This window comes from Pimephales promelas, chromosome 9, assembly GCF_988280905.1.
Source record: "Pimephales promelas chromosome 9, fPimPro1.hap1.1, whole genome shotgun sequence".
NCBI lineage: Eukaryota > Metazoa > Chordata > Actinopteri > Cypriniformes > Leuciscidae > Pimephales > Pimephales promelas.
The window spans coordinates 35,577,651-35,597,239 of record NC_142777.1 but is presented as its reverse complement, the minus strand read 5'-3'; the positions used below and the strand labels follow the sequence as shown (position 1 = coordinate 35,597,239).

General features: G+C 36.0%; 1 protein-coding gene across 3 annotated transcripts in view; it reads right to left on the bottom strand.

Annotated features, from left to right (window-relative positions):
* Positions 1 to 1,174: 1,174 nt before the first annotated feature.
* Positions 1,175 to 19,589, bottom strand: part of LOC120473215 (uncharacterized) — a 39,681-nt gene continuing 21,266 nt past the window's right edge. Inside the window, exons 7-10 of one of the 3 annotated variants that reach the window (XM_089135060.1) lie at positions 8,250 to 8,393; positions 7,942 to 8,049; positions 6,991 to 7,071; positions 1,175 to 5,648 (exon numbers count right to left, since the gene is read on the bottom strand). In XM_089135060.1, the coding sequence (XP_088991186.1) occupies positions 5,476 to 5,648; positions 6,991 to 7,071; positions 7,942 to 8,049; positions 8,250 to 8,393 (506 nt within the window). In that variant the 3' untranslated portion in view covers positions 1,175 to 5,475. The remainder of the gene's footprint in view (positions 5,649 to 6,990; positions 7,072 to 7,941; positions 8,050 to 8,249; positions 8,394 to 19,589) is intronic. The other 2 variants (XM_089135061.1, XM_089135062.1) reach the window with 2 other exon arrangements.

Below are 19,589 nucleotides of genomic sequence, written 5' to 3'. Positions count from 1 at the left end.
TACCTGAATTAATAATTACTTTACTATGAACTAATTATGAGTTAAGACATGTGCCGATGAGGAACTAACCTTAACTACGATACGAGTCATATGAATTCATGCATGAATATACCATTTTGACTACACGTTAGTACATGCTTGTTAATGCACATTGCACTACATTAGCAAGTGTAATTTCACTTGCTCTATATGGACACATTTTGTGGCCCAAAACTAACATCAGACTGCATTATGATATAAAGACAGTAAACCAATCCATAAAATAACCACATAAATAACATAAATCATCTGTGCTAACACCGATTTTAAATTAACAAGCATGTACTAACGTGTAGTTAAGATGGTATATTCATGCATGAATTCATATGTTAGTTCCTCATTAGTATATGTCTAAACTCCTCATTCATTAGTAAAGTAATTTAGTAAAAGCAACTCATTAGTAAAGTAATTATTAATTCAGGTATTAGGACATGATTATTCACGAACTGTTATTGTAAAGTGTTACCCGCTTTTGTTAATACAATGAAAGTCAGTGGGGTACAAACACACACACACACACACACACACACACACACACACACACACACACACACACACAGAGAAAAAAGCTTTTCAAATGTTCTTCACCGAAAGAGAAAGTCATTAGGTTTGGAATAAAAAAAAACTGCTTTAGGTCAAAAACTGTTGTTGTTCAATGTCATATTATATGTAAATGAATATCAATGGTTGTTTAAACGAAAGTAAAATTTGGGGGAGCTCAAAAAAGGACATTTTAAAGAACAATAAAAGTGTCGTTTTTTCTTAAACATAATCGGAGATCAGTTTCAAGAGTATTCAAGTAATATATTCACCAAAATCATATTATTTTTGTCTTTCTCTGTTGAACACACATTTGATATTTCGAACTTTCGTTTTTGCTTATGCAATGAGAGTCAATGGGGTCCAGAGCTTTTAATTTGATAAATTATCTGAAGAAATAGTCATTCATGTGTGGATGATGTAAAATGATGACAGGAGGACAGGGTCATCGTTTACATGAGATCTTTAATCTTGCTTTTATTTTGTGATTATTTTAACTCCTTTTGAATGGACAGTGTATGAAATGTGCTAAATAAATAAAATTCCCTTTCCTATTACTGTAGCGTCTTATTCACCAAATAAAGAGATAACTATCTTGTTTCACACTTTAATATCTTTATTGAGGAACAAAACGTTTTACACATGAAGTCAACTAATGTGCTATTTACAATATGTATCTGGATGAGTGAAAACACAGAAAACAGGAGAATGAAACAGAGAGAATCAAACGTATATTCCCTTTCTCTTTTTCTCTGTTTAAGCCATGCAGTAACAGCCGGATGATATGCTCATCGGGTTCACATGCATGTTAATCATTAGCCGTGTGGAAGTTGTAAAGTGTAAAATGAAGATGCAACATCTCCATCTCTTTAACCCAAATCACTCCATCTCACGGACATTACTCGTTTTAACGGCATGTGTAGAATGATAAGACTTATTAGAGAGTTTTACAGTAACAATCATTTAAATCATTCATATGCAACCAAGCAAACTTTTTAAAAATTTTTATATTTAATATTTATATTTAGAATCAAACAACCTGAAAACTTGTGGAAAATTAAATTACCTAGCTGTGGGATCCTGCATATTCATATACATATACCATAGCTGTCAACATTGAACAATAAAAAAAAAGGGAGATTTCCCGGAATCCATCGGCAAAATAAGGGATTTTTTTTACATTATTAAGAGCATAAGAAACAAATGAAAAAAAAAAAAAGATATTTTATTCCTATGTTATGCTATGACCTCTGTAGTGGACACCAGGACTCGATTGTTTAAAAAAATGACATGAAAATATATATAGGCAAAAATAATAACATCATTTTTTTTTTGTTTTTGCCTGGAAACGCTTCCAACACGCTTGCGTGTCGCGTTAAAAATAGGCATCTCTGGTTCTATTTCTAGCATGCACGCGTTTGCGAGTGTCACGCAGGCAGTGTGCAAGCTCTAATCGGTTAACATGGGAGCTGAAATAAAAATAAAAACGGTCACGCCACGCACCTGAGACGCATGCAGCCAGTGTGTCTCCGGTATTTTACGGGAAAATACTAAAACGGGAAGACAGCGGGAACAGAGATAAAATATGTGAGAAACCCGGAAAAAACGGGAGGGTTGACAGCTATGACATATACATATATATGGATATGCAGGATCATGCAGGATCCCACAGCTATTGGTCATTTCATGCATATATATATATAGATATATATATGAAATGTCTCAAAATTGATGCATACACTGTGTTGCAAGCACACAACAGAACTGTTTGTGCTGAGAAGGGATGAGAAGTTTCTTATCAGATGCAGGAAATCACATGATATGATCAGGAAACCACATTTAAGAAATTTACACCACCGGCTCTCTTAAGCCCTTCTCAACTCATCACAGTTATAAAAACTGATCAAAATAAAGCGGTAATGACAGCGTTCGGCTAAAAACCATTGCTTAACCAACCTAACATCTATAAACCAAACTCAAGCTGAAGGAACTGACCGAACACGACACAACTCTTAAGGCCATTGCACACTGAGTCCGAACTTTTCGTATGCGTTTTTTCGTGTTCGGCAGCCGGAAAATTCGTCACGCATAGAAACCTTCCACACTGTCTGATGCGTATTTATTGAACCTTTGCGGAAAAAACGCACAAAAATACTAAATGGATTCGTCAAGCAGTGAGGATGATTTTGTTGCCCTCTAAAATAGAGCCAGACCGATATATCGGCCGGCCGATATTAGGCATTTTCCTTAATATCGGTATCGGCAGAATAAATGGCCGATAAATGAATATTTCAAAAATAAAAATAAAAACGGACGAAACACGCTTTAATCATCTCTCCTTGGCCTGTTATATTGAAAATGTATGTTTTACAATTTGCAGTTTGATGTTATCTATTGCTAAATTATGGCTCATCATAGACTAGCTAACCACAAAGCTAGCTAATGCCACTATCAGTGTAAGACTGCTAACGTTAACATTAATGAGCTTGGAAACCACAGAGAACTTTTTCTGCCTAAATAAAGTAATGATTACTGTTTTTTTAACTAGCATATCTCTAGTTACAGTCCCTGCATTGTAAAATGGAAGTTATACTTGCGAGGAGTGAACATTTAGACATAGAGAAAAAGTATCAAACGTATCTTGTGCAGAAAAGTTAGCTTTTCTTTTACACACGTGTGTGAAATCCAACAATATTTAATAAAAAAAAATATCGGCCGATATATCGGAATATCGGATTGTAAAACACCAAAATATTTGTATCGGTATCGGCCTTCAAAATCCTTTATCGGTCGGGCTCTAGTCTAAAATATTGGATCCATCCAATCCTGAAATCAGGGCTGCCAACTCTCAACCATTCACGCAATGCTCTCACGCCACACTCCTGATTTCTCACGCTGATGTGTCAAGCCTGAAAGATGAGTTTATCTGTTGAGGCACTCGCGATCCACTAGTTTTACTGCAAATTAATTAAAATATCCTGTAATCTTATCTAGAGCGAGCGTGCATGCGAGACAGAGGTTGAGCTCCTAACCGCGCACGACGGCCGAGAGGTAAGTGAGAGGCAACCTAACCTACAGGTTACATATTGTTCCCAAATAATACATTAGTTTTCGAATTGGCTGCTCAATCACACCTTAATCGATCCGAAATTTCGATCTGATTGGAAGGGAAGGTTTATTCCTTTTCTAATCCGATTGAGGGAACATAAACACTTGATCGAATTGAAAACCGAAAGTGCGGAACGAGCTCTGAATTGTCAAAAAACCTCTCAAAATGCTGGCTGTGGTTGCGAAAAAAGCGTGATTGACATAACGTGAGGTCGCAGTTTTTTTTAACGTGCGAAAATTTCAGATGCGAATTTTGAACTCAGTGTGCAATGGCCTTTACATACAGTCACGACAAATGATGCCCTCAACCAGTATGAATAAAAGCGCAAGTGGATCTAATTAGAGTCGTTCACACTGACGGCATAAATATCAATCATTTTACATTGTGATTTTTTTTCTATTTATATTATCTTTTCTCAATACACATGATTTCAAAGCAAAGCACCTTTACAAAAAAAACATAATGTTCAAATCTGCATTATCTTCATTCCTAATAATCTCATAAAAAGGTAATAATAGTTACATTTATACAAGTTTTGCGATTTGCTATATGTCTCACTCTACTGTATGCATGCAAATAAAATTTGATATACTATATGTCCAAGTTTACATGAAGATCTGGGAAATAATATAAATGGATTACATTTAATAAATGATCAATGAAACCTGAGTTGAGTGCATTTACATTTCTGCCTTTTATCCAAAGCAATTTAATAAAGTTTTTTTCTGGTAGAAACTAACCGAGTCTACTAACCAACAACAGTACATGACTTCAGTAACTTTAAGCCATTTAACCCAGTCAGTGTGAACAAACTTTTAGACTTCTTTGCTCTGTGTATTTTAAGAAATTATTACAGCAATACTTTTCTGTAAACATTTCTTTTTAAACATAGTTTTATATTTTTATACACTTTCTTTTTCATGTTCGAAATAAACATTTCAAATTCAAATTCAGCATTTTGAAGTAACATGTACCATAATAAATAAAACTTATTTGCAGATGCATTAAAGTTAAATTCTCATAACTAACTAATATCTGCTAGAAATCTAGTTTTAGTTGCTTTGATATGTTTAAATATATTTATTTTCATGACTTTTCAGTAATTGACCACATCAGATACCCTCCTCGAGACTCGTGATGAAAAGTTTGCTTTCATTTAAAGTTTCCTCTTGTGATAACGGCAGACAGCACACTTCACGAAGCGCTAAAAACAGAAGTGCTAGTTTGATGGAAAAAATCACACATATTTGGTTTCCTCTTTTTTTCCTTCAGCTTGGTGAACTCGATATCTTACAGTTTTACCCAGAAACGAACTAGTCCAGCTAACATGAAACGTAACATTCTGGCAAGGCTCTCTTAAAGTTATGAACAAATGTTTATCCAGTGACTTTAAATGTTAGCATAAAAATTTTTCTTTTCTATGCAACTTTTTTATGTTTTTTTTTTTATGTTTCGAGAAGTAACATTTTAATGTTACCAATAATGAAATTGAACATTCCTTTAACGTTTGCATAACCACGAAATGCAGTGAAAAAAAAAAAAAAAGACCAGAGTACATTAAGAAATAACTTTTGTGTAACTTAATAAACATTCTAAGAACATGTTTTTGTTAGCTAGGATAGTCCATAACACCACACAATAAACACACAATCCCATCATCAACATGTCAAACAAAAAAAAAAAATTACAAAAACGTTTCTCCCGATACTCCATGAATATGCTTTTGTATAAACTACAAAACTTCCAAAGTGAACAAGGACTTCATTCACACACGTTTGGTTGTGAAACTAGGGTCTCTGTACCTGAGCGTACAAACACTCCTCCTTAGGCACCCGGTGAGCGTTTGACTGGTTCGGAGTGAACGTCACCTCTCCGTATTGAACCTCTTCCTCTTTTAACTCCTTCCTCTTCGTCTGCGGCCCGACCGCAGCATGTTCAACATCAGCGGCTGGGAGAGATTCTGCAGACAGGAGAGGAAAATGATGACAGGACAAGACTGTTAGACTCCTGGAAACAATAGCAACATTACCACAGCTAGAAACCCACAAATACTTTCCAGTAGTGAAACTCTTTTACTGAGAGTGTAGCAAACAAAATCATAGATCCACACAAAAAAAAAATTAAGGACTCACTACTCTACAGAATAATTCACTTATTTACTCATTTGTGTGAGAGTCATCCTCTTTAAATGGAAATCTAAACCTTTGCTTCTATTGCTGGTGTTATTACTCTGAACCACTGACATCCGATTGAGCTAAATCCCTAAACCGAAAATTAATTCGGATTGAGCTCAATCGGATCGTTTTGTAGTTCAATCGAGCCGCCAATCCGATTATAAGCGTCCGTGTAAAGCAATCTGCAATACAAATCAACTAGACTTTACATTGAGTGAAAGTGAATGTATATGACCTTAAAGCGATAGTTCACCCCAAACATTACATTTTTGTCATTACTTAATCAACCTCAAATTATTACAAACATGTATGAGTTTCTTTCATCTGTTGAACACAAAAGATGACATTTCAAAGAATGTTGGTAACCAAACAGTTGACGGTATCGACTTCCATAGTACACTCTCAGAAAAAAAAGGTACAAAAGCTGTCACTGGGGCTGTACCTTTTTAAAAGGTAAACTTTTGTACCCCAAGGCTGCATATTGGTACCTTAGTGGTACATTTAAGCACCTAAAATGTATATATATTAGCACCTAAAATGTACTTAGCTCCTGAAATGTACATATTAACACTTAAAATGTACATATTAGCACTTAAAATATACATATTAGGACCTAAAATTTACATATTAGGACCTAAAATGAACATATTAGGACCTAAAATGAACATACTAGGACATAAATTGTACATATTAACAACTAAAATGTACTTTTTAGCACCTAAAATGTACTTAGCTCCTGAAATGTACATATTAACACTTAAAATGTACATATTAGCACTTAAAATATACAAAGTAGGACCTAAAATGTACATATTAGGACCTAAAATAAACATACTAGGACATAAAATGTACATAATAACACCTAAAATGTACATATTAGCACGTAAAATGGACAAAACTTTACCTTTTGAAAAGGTACAGCCCCAGTGACAGCTTTTGTACCTTTTTTTTCTGAGAGTGTAGGAACACAAATACTACTTTCCAAAAATGGAAAATGTAATGACAAAACTTTCATTTGGGTGAAATATCTTCAGGCAGTCGCTGTAGCATCACTAATAAAAAAACACATGTTTAAAGAATCTTGTGTTGTGTTTGTTTGTAAATGATGTAGTGTTTTTTCGTTCATACCGGATTTATTCTTTCCCCTCTTTTTGTTGTGTTTCTCATGAGAGATCTGAGCATAAACCAGCTCCGTATCTCCAGCAGGGGCTGATGGGAAAAACTAAGATTAGCCTCATATAGACTCCAATCTGTTATTTCAATCATTAACGAATTATTAGCTTCAAAACTAGCCTCTATAACACATAATTCTCAGATCATGCGACATCAGATCAACAGAAAGGAGAAGACAGAATCTTCTCCACCTGGTGATTTATTGGACCTTATTAATAAAATTTCTGTAAATGTATATTTTAAATGTAAAAGTAAATTCAGAGATGCAAAAAGTACCCTCCTATAAACTCTCCTCTGGATTCATAAATGCTTCATAAAATTCAGATTTTATAGTTAAACGGCTTGCATACAATATATGTATATATAAGTTTTATATGTTGAAAGATGGCGAACATTTTTTTCATACCATCTTACATTGTGAAAATACGCTTTCATAAATACAAACAGTTACTGTACGTCAGAAAGGTTTTATGAACGATTTACAAAAATAATTGTGCTTCATGAATAAGGCCCAATGACTTTTATCATGCTCATCTGCGAGTACAATTAATGATCAAAAATCTTAATTAAGTCAAATAATCAGGTTTAAAGTCAAGATTTTTCTTTCTATACATTCATGAGGCCTTTCTGCCATTTTGAACCAATTTGCCTATTGTTTTTCATGACTCAACATGGCAAGGTTTGTCAAATCTCCACCAAAACTGGCTCGGATCATCTTAACCACAACTGTGATGTTTCTACTTCTTGTCTTTGGACCCTTTGTCTTTCCAAATCTATATATATATTGAACATTCCATATATATATAACATGCATGCCACAAATCTCCTGTCTCTGTAATTGCTGCTTGCATGCTACAGGATTACATTTACTTTAACATCAGCAATTTATATTAGATTCAAACTGACCTGGTGTTGACTTGACCTGTTTCCTCTTGTAAAAGTGACATACAGTGATGAACAGCAGAATCAGCACCAGCGCAACACAGCCCAAAATGATCATAAACAATTGTATTGCTATGGAAAGAAGCAGCACAAGGTCATTAACCAAACTCCAAACCCGCTTCTAAAAGTTCATTCAAATCAACTGCAACAGCAACAAGAATTTAAGAACTTTAACAACTAAAAGTAAGGGAAAATTTGCTCTCACTGCCTTTATTATTATTATTATCAGGTTTATTTGTAATTTGCAGTATGCAGTAGTTCAACACACTCACTCATCGATAGATAAAATACTCCAGAGATTTGATTGTGGGTGAGAGTCGTACCAGTTGGAAACGAACTTGTAACATGTCCTGTTGTCTGTGTGTTACTGGCAAGTGTAGAGGTCAAACGAGAGGTCACCGCTACAGTAGTTGTTCCTGTAATAAAACATCACTGCAGAATCACCTGCATTCTCTATCAACCAATTAACTAAAACACGTCAACACAAATTAATGCTCATCATTTCGAAGAAACATTGCTCAGTTGAGCGAATCAATGCGTCTGAATCTCAGTGCCTTTTAGGGGCACTGAACCAATTTCATATAGACATTTACACCCCAAAACTCACCTCTAATGAGGAAAATGCAAAAAAAAAAAAAAAGTCTCATTAACATATATATATATATATATATATATATATATAAATACGATATATTATGAAATTGAAACATATAGAATGGTAGTATTTATCCATTTTTAAACGATGCTCAATAAAACCATCCCTTTACACTTATGTAAAAATATGCAATTGGAGTGATAATAATCAAATCAAAATGATCATTGTGAATAATTGTTTACAATTCATTTATAAAATTATGGAACATTACAATAAAGCAGATTTAGGGAGTGTTTTACTTCTTGTCACAATGACACAAAAAAAAGTATGTGAAACAAAAAGTCCTCGTACAAAATACATTCTTCATACAAAATATAATTTCTTTTGATTTTGGGGTGAAATGTGGTAAGCCATGTTCTAGACAGGCTTTGTGAGATTCACACCTCTGCATTACTCTTGTTGCTGTTGCTGTTGTGGTTCTCAAACTTTTTACACCAAGTACCACCTCAGAAAATATTTGGCTCTCCAAGTAACCAAAGTAACCCTAACCCTAACCCCTCACCATAATGACCAATGTGAAAATACAGTAGCGTAATAGGCCTAACTATTCAGCTACGGTTATGCACAGCTCAAAAATGAGGCAGTTTGATATCTAATAAGAATATTTATTATTGTCTGCCACTTTAAACATTATAAAAGCACAGATTGAACATTAAAAACTGCACTGTTCTGCTGACAGGTAAATAAAAAAACTTAAATAATGATTAAATGCAAATGTATTGCACCTGAAAGTAAAATAAAAACGGTAGCTTACTGTACTTAAAATATGAAGGTAACGTACATGTAAATTTTTTACATGTACGTTGATGTAAATTTGTAATCATTAAAGGAGATCGTAAGGTGCGTTCCATTCGACCGTAAGTGGACTGCGAAGTGGACTTCACAGGGTATTTCGCCATCTTATGTGAGATTCCAGTTCGAAGGGAACGAACATGTTCAGTACGAAGGGCACTGCAAACGGCATAGGGAATAAGGGAACATCGATACATCACTTCACAGGAAGTCAGTGAAGTCCACTTCAACTGATATACCGTGTTCAGGGAGTAGGGAGCAGTGAACACTGCGTAGGGACCCTGGCGAATGGAACGCACCTATTGTTTAGAACTTATCACTTTGTTTCCATGGTGACGCGTCATTGTTTGTCACGTGACACACCGCAGCCACTGAATGACTAACAATCTGCTTTTATTTCGACTTTTAATTAAAAATATTAACTAATTTGTCAGCTATGGCATGAAATATTTATAATATTTATATATATTTATAATATCATATTTTATATTCCGATTGTCAAATATATGCAAGTGAAAGTGTTATGTCATTTAAACACCTTTATAACGAATGCGTTAGGTGAGCTATATGCGCCTGCATGTTAGTTTGTGCCACTGTAACGTGAAATCGTTTCGTACGCTCCAGGGACCAGCCAAGATCACACAATAGACTATAAAATATCACACCGGTTTGATCTTACGTGCGAAATTCAGTGAATACATGGAGATTTATGAATGAAAAGCTCACCAGGACAGTCTAGACCAATGTTCTTCTGTTGTTGACTGACGTGGTTCTTCACATTACAGATGACGACTCCTTCAGTCGTCTCATTCAGATGAATGCTGGTGTTTGCATTCGTCAGTGGATCTCCATTCAGAGTCCAGCTGTAGACGAGCGAATCCCCGTCAGATGAGCAGGACATGGACTTCCCCCCACTGGAGGAGCAGGTGAGTGACACTTCCACTGAGCCAATAGGAGCTGGAGGGCGGGACACATGACAGTACAGTCACAAGTCAATTTTAAACACACTTATTGCTGCAATAATAGCTGAACATCACTGAATTAAACATGCAGCATAGGTTAGTCATGTGACAGCAATGTACTGTAGCAAATTACTGTTAAACTTTGAATCTGCTTTTACCCACTACTTTGTAACAGTAGGCAATATACAGTAAGCAACTTTTCAATTCTGAAAATAAGTCTTAGTACACGGAAAGTTCAGATCCTTTTGACTAAATAATAATAATAACAAAAACCTTCACAGAGATTGCACTGATTCGTCTGCATGAGAGTGAGATCATTGGAGATCATGAGATTGTGATGAGTCTGACGAGAGTTACTGTACCTTCAACTTTCACTTGAAGATCTGCACGTGTTTCTGTGCCCTCTGAGCGTTCGAGTTTTAAAGTGTAATTCCCTGAATCTGCTCTGATCACACGGTTTATCATCAGAGTCCCATTAATGAATGTCACTTCAGGTCTGTTATTAAAAAGATCACATTCTTTCTCACTTTTAGCGTCATTCTTTACTTTACAAAATGTATCATTTTGGTTGTTTATTCTCTTTATTATCTGCAGTTTATAAGTTCTATTATCCAGCATCTGCAGATTGAGTTTGTGTCCCAGAGCAGCGTAACAGGGATCCGGCTGATTAAACCTGCAGGTAAACTCCACACCTGAAGAACAACACACACACACACACACACACACACACACACACACACACACACACACAACCATGAAAAAGGTTTGTTCCAACAGAATATTGTAAGGGACATACAGTATATGCTGCAAAATCCATATATATAAATTGCATTATATTAATGTATTTTTAATCATATATGTCATATACTGTATGTTCTACATACAAAAGCCATATATATTTTCACAATGTAAAAACATAGGATCATAATATGAAGATATTGTCGGTGCAAAACTACTGAACACCCGTGACAGTGGAACGTGTAGTTGTAGAGAATAACCACACGTGTAACAGTAGATTTGAAGACACAGAGAGAAATGTTTAAGAGTTGCAAACTTGTGGACTTTTTTAATCTTCCACAAACACAACACAACAGTTACACCTTCTCAAATTCTCCATTGCAGGCGCACAAATCATATTCTACAAATCACAAATTAAGAAACACGTACGCTCACATTTTTGCTACAGTGACTGCAGTGAATGTGGTGCAAAACGCATTTACACACCTGCGTCAAAAAATGTGAAGTCACAGAGAAATTTTGCTAATCAGATTGTGAATTCATCCAATGAGAGCTGCACACTTGTAGAATATTTTCTCACATATGTCTTGTATATTTATTCTAGCACAAACACAAGTACATTACATCTGCTGCGATGAATCTCAAGATCTGTTTTTCGCTTTCAAGTGAAAAGTTTCGCGCGCTCTCCCTTTTGCTCCAAGTGCATCGAGAAATGTGGTGCAAAAGTGAGTTGTGCATCTTTAGAGGCCGTGGGCGGGGCCTACATTAATATTCATGAGTTTCGCGGGCATCAAACTGCTCATTCTTGTTCACGCTCCTCCTTTCTCAGCCGGTTTAATGGATTATTTCAAAAAAGGTAAATACAGTTTCAGCGTGAACTTAAACTACAATTGTGAATCGTTTCGTTAAGCATAATGTTTATTAATTCGTCGCTGACTGAACGATTGCTGGTATTCACTTCGTGTAGGCCTATAAAGCACAGCAAACTTCAACTCATCGTGTAAATTGCACCTTGCGAAGCTTTAAAACTGTGGCTTTTACTAATTGTTATCATTTGTGACGAATTAATAAAAACATTATGCTTAACAAAACGATACACAATTGTAGTTTAAGTTTGCACTGAAACTATAATTACCTTTTTTGAAATAATCCATTAAACCTGCTGAGAAAGGAGGAGCGTGAACTAGAATGAGCAGTTTGATGCCCAAGAAACTCATGAATATTAATGTAGGCTCCGCCCACGGGCTTTAAAGATGCACAACTCACTTTTGCACCACATTTCACGGTTTCACTTGGTGCAAAAGGGAGGGTGTGTGAAACTTGTCACTTGAGAGTGAAAAACAGAGCTTGAGATCTTGAGATGGTACGAGCTACGCCCTTGGCAGTATAAAAACCAGCTTGTTTCGTCAAAACCACTGTAGCGAGACAGGAATTGGAATTACAAGTATTGAAAACGATCAGGATAGAGTGTTTTAGCATCTATTTCGTCCCCTCTATCTCCGCTCGGGTCTGCCCACTTTTTCAGCATTTTTTCGAATATTGCCAGTGGGTGGAGTGAGCTCTGACCAGGGGTTTAGTTACCCTTTAATTTACTTGGAAATCAGTAAATTCAAGTCTTAATCTAACCAAAATAGTTTCTTGTTTGACTCCAAGTCTAAGAGGATTGAATTTTTTTCACCATAAACTTGCTATTATAAAACAATATACTGTACCATGAGTGCAGCAGGCGTAATGTTATGACGAAGAGCCCAGCTTCCAACGTGACCAGGACTAAGTTTGTGTAGTCATTGCTCATTGCGCCTGCTGCACTAATGGTACGGCAGTTTCTTGATTATTACGCAAGAATGAGAGTATAGTTCCTAGACATATCAGCCTAGAAAATCGCAACTTTACATTTTCCGTCGGTTAGTGCATGATGTAACTACAGAAGAGTCAAGTTTTAAATAAAATATCAAAACACTGGTCATGTTTTTTTTTTTTTTTGAGAAATGCTAATGGTCTTGTGCACTTCAATGATGTATGCTAAGCTATGCTAAAAGTGGTACCGCCAGAACCAGATATTGAATGAATGGATTTAAAAAAAAAGGGTAATTCCAAAAAAAGTGGAGTATCCCTTTAAAGGTTAATCTGTGATGTAAAGGGGCTTGTTCGTTAATAAAATAAATAGTTTGTTAAAACCACAGTTTGCATTTTGCCTTTATTTTTTACTTTTCAATGAACAGTATTCTACTATGGTCCCAGACTAAGGTTACAATTTAACTTTCTGGATTGTTTTGAAAGAGTAATATAGAGGGATGTGTTTATTTAAAGAGCCCCTATCATGAATGACTGGTATGGTGTGGAATTTACCTCTAAGGGAATGAAAACATCCTGCAAAGATTTACATCTAAAAAGTGCACCGTATATAAATTTATTGTCTTTCAAAAGTGAGAGTCGACTCTGAGTTTATGAAATGAATTGTTTTTGAAACGAGTCATTAGCTGGTTCGTCGTGACGTAGAGACATACTGGCCGCGCAGCAGACGGAAGTGTAAACTTGAAGTCAAATACTTCATCATAGCATCATGCCGAGAAGACGCTGTGTTCTACAATGCAAAGATAGTTCAGCCACTTTGTTTTCATTTACCAGGGACGAGCATGTGAAGAATCGGTGGTTAGAGTTCATATTTGCAACGATACCACAACAGTATAGCCCGATTGTGTTTTCATCATTTTATTGACGAATAACGTTAGTTCAAAAACATAAATTAATTCAAATGTGGATTCGCAAGCGGTTGTTCCTGAAGGAGGGCTCAGTAACTTACTTACCCAGTGTATATGGATCAGCTTCCTCCTTCGAATCACAACCTGTAAGTATTATTAATAATTGTTGCTTTTTGAACGGTTTTGTAGCGTCGGGGCGCGAGGAGGGAACGCACAATAAGTGTGTGTGTGTGTGTGTGTAAGTTACGCTCAGCGCAGCTTCTAGGTCTCCAATGTCAATTTTTTTGTAAATATGTGAAATGATTGTCACTGTTATTGGAGTTGTCATAAAGAATAGAGCGTCTTGTAGTACTGCAGTGCTTTATCAATCTGTTTATGCGTTAAGCTAACAAACAATAACTGACTGGGTCTGTCATCAGACCAATCACGGCCGATTAGCGTCACGCAAAGGAGTGGATTGGAAAAATAAGTCGTTCTACGAATCATTTGGGAGTCGGTGAGCAAATCAGTTAAAAATAAATGCATATTATAAGACAAATAAAGTGTTTTTTATCCATGCATGCATGTTAAACTGTTTTTGTGAACTTCTAAAACAAAAATAGGGACATTTCAAATGCTATGATAGGGGCTCTTTAAAATGATTGAATGATTTGTCAGTTTATTTTACAGTTCTTTAAATTAGGTAATGCAAAACCCTAATAAGAAAAACGGGAAACTCCCTTAGTGTTATTTTTCTTTGTAAAAAGGTGTTCGACACGAGGGTGGTGTAACACTTTTCATTTTCTTTTAAAGCGTTAAAACACCAGAACAGTGTAGAATTTGAACTCTGCCAGTGTTTGCTACAAAACTACACCCAGCTCTGTAATAGTGTTGTTGTTCTCTGCGTTGGTGTTCATATTTTACTCTTAGTGTTCATAGTGTAACACTGTGTCAGTGTTGCAAGAGGAAACACTTTTGAAAGTGTTGCGATATCAAATTTACTGTTCAAATCCGGAAGGAAAATGACCAGTCCTAATTAAGGTCCGAGCTATTTTGACACTACATCCTCTAACCAGCTTCTGCACTGTACAATTTTCAAATGTGCAAACTTCATATGAGTGATGTTGGTCATCTAAACATGAAATCCGTATGACACACTTTATATAACACATTTTAAAAATGACACAAGATGTGTATAAATCCTATATGACGTTAATTTGACTAGCATATGATTCAATATAAGAACTTTAAATGACGTTTATCTGAATATCGTGTGTTTTCTACTAATGCCATACACCATTGCATACTTTTGTCATGTACAACTCTTTTGTACAGTATTCATATATTACACAAAAACCCCCTACATGTTGTGTATGTGTGCTATTTAGTATGAAAGGGGCCATAATCGGCCTGATTTTGTATAGGACATGTATTGTGCTTACAGGAAACACAGAAGGTAATTCTGGCCAGTTCAAGTAAGGACGATATACGGTTGCTATATATATGAACCATGCAGATTTTTCTTTTTTTCATATGGGAAATTACACATACATTCACAGAACTAAATAAGCTTAAATGAATCAGACTCTTGATCTGATCTCATTGAAACATCTGAGCTCAGTTCTTCTGAGTTCATCAAATCTGGAATTACTCTCCCCATGAATTAATGAATTTAACCATATTACTGACGTTTAACTTGTTTAGTACGTAATACAAAAAGAGTTAAACTGTGAGCTTTCTGTGTAAATAATGTCTTTGTGACATCAGATGTAATGGATAAATATGATTTGATGCATCACCATATGATTTTATATAAATGAATACATTTAAAAAATAGTAAACTTTTTTGTACAATGGCAACTATTAATCACTCTCACATTGTGTTAATCCTCCACAAATACACACTATAACTTAGACTATATTATCACGGCAGGCTGTTTTGGAAACACTCTTAATGTAATATTACAGTGTTTTATTTCAGAGATTCTTGATATTGAACAGCATCATAAAGTTGACTCACATGCAGCAGTTTGCAGCAGCATCAGTCCAAAGATCAGCATCATTTCTCTAAAGTCCAGTTTCCAGAAGAGCCCAACGGCAGCAGAAGAGTGTGGATGAAGCTTCAGACGCTGACATGAGTGTGTGACTTCAGTCGGTGTGTGTTCTGGCTCTCATGAAGCTCTTTACAGAAGAGAGACTCACTCTGGACTGACACATGAGGAAATATCTGACAGAGAAAAGAGGAAGTTTCCTCATATGGGGGAGGCAGATGATGGTGCACTGAAATAGACAAACATCTAGTGAAACCAGAAAGGTATAAAAATAAGTAACATATTCAGATACACTTCCTAAAAAAAAATTAAAAGTGCTAATCATACATGTAAAACTGTGGGTGGAACATTGGTGTGTAAGAAAAGAAAAAAATATATGCTTATGATTATCATTGTTGTTTTATGATGAATCCTAAACATATCATTCTTGTATTAATCCATTTATAAATTATATTTTTGTCTATTATATCTTTTGATAATATATACTTTATATATTCATGTACTTATATTCACATATTCTATTCAAACAGACCTTTGTTTCGCTGTGTCACTGCTAAAAGTTTAGATATGTCTCTCAAAGTCTGATATCCGGTCTAATAGCAAAGGTGTCAAGTTATGACGTCACTTTGTAGGCCAAAACACGGTAGTGAGTTAGCATTTTAGCATGATTTCCAGTTCCCTCGCCCTAAACAAAGGGGTAATCCATCAGCCGTTAGCAGCATCCATAGACTGTAAAAAAATATGGACGTAGTGTCCGTGACGTCACCCATAGGTTTCTGAAGAGCGATTTTGAGCCAATATTATGAAGCTGCAGACTCGGAGCCTGCATCTACAGTCCCCCACCGAGAGTCCCGCATTCTCAGACCCCTCGTTTTTCGAACACAGCGCCTCCTGCTGTTCAAAAGATCGAATGACACCCGCACACAGAGTACAGTGAACGATTATCCAAATGCAATTAAAAACAATAGGATGCAATATTATGGTCTCCAAATAAATTATCCAATATATATTTGCGTTCCCTGCTTAATACATGTGCCAAAAAAAAAAAAAACTAATTGTTACTGATGGAAGGGATACAATTACAGATTGAACTATCTTCAGAAAAATAGGCTATATTATATTGCTACAATGTTTTTTTTTTTTAATTTTTTTAATTAAAATTCCAATTTTTCTTTCAGTTCAACCTATAATAGTCTAATTAACATTACCATGCTAACATTACAATATATGTTTTTTGATGTTTTGAATGCGAAGCAAAACAAATCAGAATAGACAAAACACCAATAATAAACAATTCTGTAGTTGGCTACTTTATTTAATGATCACCTAAACATCATCTTGCTGTAAAGAAAAAAGGAAGAAAAACTGTGTTCTTGACTTTACTTTTCGTCTTCAATTGCATTAAAAAAAAACTCATTTATAAGTCGCTTTGCGTAATCATAAATGATATGTTGATGGATTCGGCAGGGGCAACTCCATCAATGTATGGTGTGAAATAGCCTACAACATAGGACCGATAGCACATGTCTCATGATGTTTAAAAAAGAAAGAAAAAGATGTTTGCAAATGGTAGTTATATTGCACTGCTCTGTTGAAGTGTCCCTTGAGATTTTTTTGAACTTTGGACAGCTTTGTGGGTTTGAAATATATGGGGGCACAAAATGGGCAGTGAAAATAACTGCAGCATTTATTACATTTCTACAAAAAGTTCAAGGTTAAAGGCTAACGTAAACGTAAGCTATCTAAATATTTTCGGGGTGAAGAGGGCGAAAAAACATACATTAACGGCTCAAATCTTACAAACCATCTTTACAAATATTAAATGGACTTTTCATATGTTGTATCGATGAGCTAAATAGGGCATTTCAGAATGTTTGTAAACAATAGGCACCGCGATACTTCCGGGTGGCAGAACGCGAGCGGCTTCCATTGACTAACTGAAGAGATCCAGCCGGCAACTGAACAGTTACACAGTTAAAATCATTGTTGTTGATCAAAGTTGAATCTATGGTGAAAATATGTTGTGTTTGGGGTTGCGCCACCAGATATACAGCAAAAGGTGTAGGTTTTTTTTATCGATTTCCTTCAGAAAAAAGTAAATCTATCCAGCAGAACCTGTGGATGAGGAGGTTAAAGCGAGTGGACGTCGTCAAAAGTGCATGTCGTCTTCTAATTATGAGCCTGAGCCCGATTTAAACCCAACCATTTTAATACGTGGGTCGTTATATAACTGACATTCTCAACTAACTTAGTTATTTCTATTACTTTCTATGTTACTTTCTTTTGAGCGGTGAGTAAATGCTTCTTCATCGTAAATGCTTCTGATTGGCCAATGCGTTCAATAAATCAACACATATGTCTGTGATTGGCTACATCGCTCATCGCTGCAGTCACGTTATAAAATGAAACTCTGCCATGTAAGTCATTTCTATTTTGTTTTAGTGTTTCTTGTTGCTTTTCTACAACAGATGAATACAAATGTATTAGTTTTTATTTGTTTTATTCATAGATATTTCTGGTTTGCGGGAGTCCCGCGAATCGTTTTATTCTCCTGCAATCCGCACACTAGAGTGCATTACCGCCCGCACTCGGCCATCAGATCTAGTCCCGCGCCGCGGTCTAGTGCGATGGGAGTGCACATCTCTAGATCAAAGAATCTAAGCTTTAATGATCATGTTAACTATGTCTGAATTTCCACCACGTCTGTTCTTGAATCAACTGTTGAAATGTAGATTAGGCTTCTGCCGGCGGTGTGTCTCCCTCCATGCAATTTACTAGCGTTGCTATAGGGACGCTTCGGCTTTTGCCACCCGGAAGAACGTCTATTATTGTTGTGACGTCATGGTGAATTGTCGTATTAGTTTTATTAATCAAACGAGTAGCCTAGGCTACTACGATTCTCTAAATAAAATTGAAGATAGCCTACTCACGTTTTGGCTTAAGTTCTTCACATGTTTATCCGATACAATTTGATAGGAGGCGCTGTCTCGAAAAACGAGGGGTCTGAGAATGTGGGACTCTGGGTGCAGGGGGACTGTAGATGCAGGTCTCCGAGTCTGCAGCTTCATACTACTCATTTTGAGGCCTAAAGTGGGCGGGGCCGACCGTCGCCATCTTGGCAGTGCGTCACCTCTCGTCACTACCGGATAAATTAAAATGGGCAAAGAGGCGGGACGCGGGTGGAGCTGAGGTGCTAATGCTATGCTACTGCCGCTAAATTGACAGCTGATTGAAAAAGTAAAGCCAATGGTTAAAGTTCATGTTTTGCCCTTCGAAATATTATAATAGTGAAGACGTAACTAAAAGTGAGACTACTAAACTTTTTTTTATCAACTTTATTAATCTCACAAATGGGGCAATTAGTTAAGAGCATGTATACAAGTACATTAACACAGATCACACATTTCTCACAACAAGCAGTCAACTATGTGCATTGTGATGCATTATTATTCTGCTAGTTAAAAATGTATTAGTTACTTACAATATTGCTCTAAGCTTGTGCATGTGACAGTGATTCAAGGCAAGCACACGTCAGTCGGCATCTCACGTCAAGTTCGTAAAGAGCTTTAATTCAGTCCATTTTACAATCTGATTTTGGCCGCCTCTCAGTTTCTCAGATGGGTCAAACCAAAGATATTACCTCAGAACTTCAAGTAAATGAACTAGAAATCCGCGCTCATTCAAAGGTGTGCATCTATTCAGGGAACTACACTGCGACCAAAATGGTCGCATA